Consider the following 5,637-nt stretch of genomic DNA (forward strand, 5'->3'; position numbering starts at 1 on the left):
ACACACACACACGCACGCACGCACGCACGCACGCACGCACACACACACACGCACAGACACATACACACACAGAGAATGGCAAGCATCCGCACCCAAAGTGTCGCCCAGTCCAGATCAGCGTCGGCCGTCACCAGGAGCACTAGGCCGTCCAACAGCACTGCACACCCAAGTCCTCTGCCATGCGCCGCACCCCAATTTGCAGCAAACAACGAACAGAGATCAGCACGTGACGCTGAGGTGTTGCATGTGCACAGAATCCAGCAACCAACGAGTCTGTCTTGGCGTTCGAAAGGGGCCATTGTTGAGCCCCAAAACAACGCGGCACGGCTGTCAACCAGTCGAATTTCAGATACTGTATGCAGAGCCACTAGTGTTTTTTTACGCGCGCTGCAAAATGAGATTGGACGGCGCTCGGTCGCTCGTCGGCTTGGGGCGACGGAAGCTGGGGGAGGGCGGGGCGGGGGGGGGTGAGGTCAAGCAGCGGCATTGGTCCCATGGAGATATGCAGTGTTTGTGTGTGCGCATATGTGTAAACTTACCGATGTCGCCCCTCCTTTGGACCACGTGATAAGACTGCAATACTTAGCTCTAATCGATACGTCACAATCCGTGCGCTGCCGCCACGAGCGCTAGATCGCACTGGCCCTTCGCACATATTTTGTGTGACCTGTGTACCGAAAGATGTTAAGTAAACTTAACTTATTGCTGCGACCGCTGCCCGGCGCCAGCGCATCGCAAGGGCCCCCAGGCAGCAGTGCAGCAGCAGCTGCGGTGGTGGCGCCAGCACACAGTGTCTCGCATGCGCAAAGACTGAGCGCACGCGAATTGTTTGGATTGCATCATGCACTTTCTCACACTCTAAGGCCATGCCAGACGCCCCATACCGCCGTACGGCGGGCGGGAGTGGCAGCCGGCGCATGCCGCCGCGATGGACAGCAGGAACAGCCTCAGCAGGCCGGGCAACAGCAGCAGCAGCAGCAGCAGCAGCAGCAGCAGGAGGAGCAGCAGGAGCAGGAGGCAGACAGTGACCAAGAGGAGGGCGAAGGCGAGTGGGAGGATGAGTACGAAGACGAGTGGGAGGAGTACGAGGAGGGAGTCGAGGGGGAAGTGGCCGAGGAGGAGGAGGAGGAGGAGGAGCCGTCGAGCCGCAGCAACGCCATTCCCGCCGACGCGACCTCTACCCCTTACGTCGAGGTGCGGGCCGGCGGCCGCTGCCGCGGCCCCCAGCGCTGCTGCGACACCGATGTTTGCCAGCGTCTGGCGTGGTTGCAAGGAGCCGCGACTTCACTTAGCGTGTCCGCGCACACTCAGAAGCATGGCATTGTATGCACTGCAGTGGCAGCTGACATCGTACCCCGCTAAATCTGTCCGAGCAACAGGGCCAGTTTGTCGAGGTGGGCCTCATTACTAAGGCCTTTGGCATCAGGGGCGAGGTCAAGGTCAACCCCTCAACCGACGAGCCGCGCAAGCGCTTTGCCAAGGGCAAGCGGTAAGTGGGCGAGCACAGCAGCGGGAGAAGGGGCCGGCCTGCAGGCGTGGAGCAACAGCAGAGGGCAGCTGAGGTTGGCGCCAGCTCGTTCTTTGGGGCAGGCAGCGGTGCAAACGGGTGGTGCTGTGTGTGTGTGTGTTTGTGTGTGTGTGTGTGTGTGTGTGTGTGTGTGTATGTGTATGTGTTTTTCGGCTTTCAACTGACTAACATGACACCTTGCCCGGCATTTTTTGACTGCCCTCCACGAATTGCAGCCTCTGGCTGCAGCCGCCCCCAGCCCGCGGCATGCTGTCGCGCGGCGCACCCCAGCCGCCGCTGCAGCGCGTCGTGGTGGAGTCCTCGCGCGTCGTGAAGCCGGAGATGAAGGGGCGCCCAGGATCTGAGATCTGGGGCATCAAGCTGAGGGAGGTGCCCAGCCGCGACGCCGCCGAGGCGCTGGCGCAGCAGAAGCTGCTGCTGGCGCTGTGTGATAGGGAGAAGCTGCGCAAGGGGGATGAGTATTTTATCCAGGACCTGGTGGGGCTGAAGGTGAGGGGTAATCTGGGGGGGGGGGCGGGTGAGGGTGACGCCCAGGCGTGCATGAACCGTGGTGCCGCACGCACCCGAGTGAACGCCAGCGTATAGTGCGGAGACTAAGCCTGGCTGTGAAGGACCACATGTCGCTATTTGCAATCAACAATCAAATAGACATGCAATATTGTGTCACCTGCCGCGGATGCATCATAATCTGTCCAGGTGTACGAGCACTCCAGTGGCCGCCTGCTGGGGCTGGTGACGGAGGTGTATGATGGAACAGGCACCTTCAGCACGCTGCGCGTCAGGCTGGCACCCAGCAGGTGGGGTGGGGTGTGTCAGCCGCAAGCCGTAGCCTCGTCCTCCCCTCCCTCGCCGCGGCTTTGTGTGCTTCTGCTTTGCATGTTGTGCACCCAACACCTGTAAGCACGGTGCTGTCCTCCAAGCGAGCGCCCGCGGGCCCTTGGCCTTTTAATAGCACCCTCTCATCCTGCACCCCACCCCACGCTCTTCCTCTGTCAGGGAGGACATCGCCGCGAGCGTCATGCGGACCACGCTGCTGCCTTTCGCCGCCGAAGTGGTGCCGGAGGTGGATGTGGATGCCGGTCGCATGGAGGTGGGTGCACAGCGGCTCGGACTGGCAGCGGCGCGTGCGACATTTGGGCCAAGCGGCGCGTCATAAGGGTTTGTAGCCAGCGCCAGAGAGCTGATGGCGATTGCGTGATGCAATCAGGGCTGGCAGGCACGCTGCAGCCTGCCGTCCAGCTGGGGTGCTAGGGCCGGCAGCCATGGCTCGCCTGCACCTCAGAAACACTTGCTCGCCGGCCCAAGGACCCCAGGCGCAAACCATGGAGCATCACCTCGTGAGGGTCGTCACCCGTCCTCACCCACAGGATTTCCCATTTTCAACCACAAAGCACCACCCTCCTCTCCAAACCCAGGTGGACCCGCCTGAAGGCCTGCTGGACCTGGTGAGCAAGAAGAAGCTGCGGAAGCCATACACACCCGAGCAGGCGGCGCGCCTGCTGACGCAGATAGAGGAGGAAGAGAGGCGGGTGGCCGCCGTTGCCGCGGCGAAGGCGGCTGCGGCGCCGACTGAGGAGCGGCGGCAGGGAGACAGCAGCGGCGATGCTGCTGAGCAGCAATAGGCTGGTGTTGTTGAGGCCATGTTGTAATCGACCCTTTTGGCTGCTCTTTCTCAGGCCACAGCGCAGTTTTTTGCACCAGGATGGGAACGGCCGCCCTAAACCAAGTGATGAATCAGTCTCCCTGTATTTGGACGGGTTTCTTGGACAGCCGCAGCCAAGTCTTGGAGTGCGGGGATGAATGCGGACAACGTGCCTCGAGCGTTCCCTGTATCACCACTTGATTTGCAGACCGTGCACGTCAAACCTCGGAGCAGCGCCCTGCACAAGCCTGTCAGCGCACCCAATCCTCGGCGTCGCCCGTGGCGAATTAGCTGGCCGACGCCATGCTGCAGCAGAGCCGCCAGCTCGATGCCGGCAAGACTGCACACATGTATAATGGGTTTTGGTCGGCGCTGTGTGCATTCCTGGAGCTCCCACGCAGCCATGTGGGTCTGCACCGTGTCCACAGCTGGCGGCTCGTGGCGGGGTGCGGGGGAATGCAGCCAGCCGCGCGTGCTGCCGACCCGGCACGTGCGAAGAGGCTGCCCACACATGTGCGCAACCGCTCCAACAAGTCCATCCTTGTGCCTGCCTGATTCTTCTTTACACAGTGCAACACAAAGAAAGCAAGCCCCAGCGGAGTCGGAGCTACTTGGGATAATGCCTACACCCGCCGCCTGAATGCTATTCAAGGTGGCATGGCCGCTGCATTTCGCTACCCGTCTGGCGTGGGGCAGTGCACGTTCAATGGGAGGTGGCAGGCGTGCCGGCTTGCGGAAGCATGTCGCACTGCATTTGCCAGTGTGCACAGTAGACACCATGCCGAGGGTCGTGGATTGCGGCATGACGGCGTCAAAAAAGCGGAGGGGGGGGAGTACATGGTGAAGTGCGAAAGAAAGTGGAGTCAGCTGCGTGGTGCGGTGCTGCGACCGTTGCAGGGCTGCATCTGATCAATTGCGACGCCAGCGACGTCTATCTGCGAGTGCGAAATGATTGCAGATGCAAGGGGTTTGCAGGAAGGCCGGGCGCGCGCGCCAAGCGCCCTGTACATGGGCCGCTGTACGCACGCACAGGCGCAATTGGGTTGCAGGGTTTTGCAGTTGGCCCAGGGGTATGCAGCCTGCAAGTGCAACAGTGTAGAGTACAACAGGATTCAAAAGCAAGATTAGGACCACAGCGGTGCGACTGGCGCCCGCATTCTGCAAGGTTTCCGACCGCAACACCTGTGAACAAGATACACACACATCTATACAGTACCGCAGGCCCCTAATGCGCAATCGCATGGGGGACGTCTCCTTCACCGGCAACTCGGGGGGCGCTCGTGGCGGGGGCACTTGCTGCGTCCACCACAGGCATCATGGGTCAGCGCCCCATCAACGCCCCACACGCGGCCATGGCTGTACGGAAGGCACCGGGCGTGCCTGAGCGTGCGTGCACTCAGTGGTGCATGCGTGCGCCCGCCGCGCCTGGGCGCCTCTCAAACGCCGCACCCTGGAAGCCGCACGGCGCCGCAGCCGCGGCTGCCGCAATGCCGTCCGCGGAAGCCAGCGCGGGTCCAAACGGCAGCGGCGTCAGCGAAACAGCCGGCGGCCCGCCGCCGCAAGGGAAGCTGTCGTGGCTGCTGGCCGCCCCTGGCGGCAGCTGTCCGCCCAGTTGGTTGAAAGCGGACGCTGGCCACGTGTCGCCAAGGCGAGTGCCGCCAAACAAGCTGCCCGATGCAAGCGCGTCCCCTCCGAGTGGCGGGGCGGCAGCACAACCGCTAATACATGGGACCCACGTTGCCCGTCCAGACTGCTGCTGCTGCTGCTGCTGCTGCTGCTGCTGCTCCTGCTGCTCCTGCTGATTGTTGAATCGCCAGTCTGTCTGTACCGTCGCCGCAAATGGGAGGGCCACCAGGACCGGGCCGGCCCCTGAGCTGTTGCCAGCACCGCCGGCTTCCAGCAGCACGTCGGGGATGCGGCTGGGCGACGCAGCCGCCCCTGCAAAGGGTCCAGCCAACACTGGATGCCGCACCTGCGGCGCCTGCACGCCGCCGGCCGCAGCCGCCGATGCCGCCGCCGCCGCCGCGGCCGCTGCGGCGGTTGAGAGGCAGGGCGCGAGCGGTGCGAGGGCTGGGGGGGCGCAGCTTGTGGAGGAGGCGTCGCTGCTGGTGGGGCCCGTGCTGCGGGGATTGGCGCGGCTGCTCGTGGACCCCTGCTGCTGCTGCTGCTGCTGCTGCTGCTGCTGCTGCTGCTGCTGCTGGTAGTTCTGAGAGTACGCACCGCTGCCCCACGACTTCCTGGCCGCACACTGTCTCCCAAGGCGGCCGGCCGCCGCGCCACCAGGGCTCGCGCCGCCGCCTGGCGCAGCCTGCTTCCTAGGAGAGGCTCCGCAGGCAGAAGGGTTGGCGGCCTGGCTGCCGCCGTCCCGCTCCTGGGGCCCGACCACCACACAGCCACGCCGTGCCGCGGCTGCGGCGGCCTGCTGCTGCGCCGCAGGGCTGCCGTATGCAGGAGCGCCGCCCCCGCC

The 5,637-nt window shown here is 63.8% G+C and overlaps 1 protein-coding gene across 1 annotated transcript; it reads left to right on the forward strand.

Moving 5' to 3' along the window:
- Positions 1-394: 394 nt before the first annotated feature.
- Positions 395-3,150, forward strand: MNEG_10089 (16S rRNA processing protein RimM; the record flags this gene model as incomplete). The annotated part of the gene is made up of 7 exons (XM_014041440.1): positions 395-421; positions 940-1,194; positions 1,380-1,489; positions 1,744-2,017; positions 2,225-2,325; positions 2,525-2,618; positions 2,944-3,150. 7 exons carry the CDS (start codon positions 395-397, stop codon positions 3,148-3,150), a joined length of 1,068 nt encoding a protein of 355 aa, XP_013896894.1.
- Positions 3,151-5,637: the final 2,487 nt, after the last annotated feature.

The sequence above is a fragment of the Monoraphidium neglectum genome (genome assembly GCF_000611645.1).
Source record: "Monoraphidium neglectum strain SAG 48.87 unplaced genomic scaffold scaffold02174, whole genome shotgun sequence".
Classification (NCBI taxonomy): Eukaryota; Viridiplantae; Chlorophyta; class Chlorophyceae; order Sphaeropleales; family Selenastraceae; genus Monoraphidium; species Monoraphidium neglectum.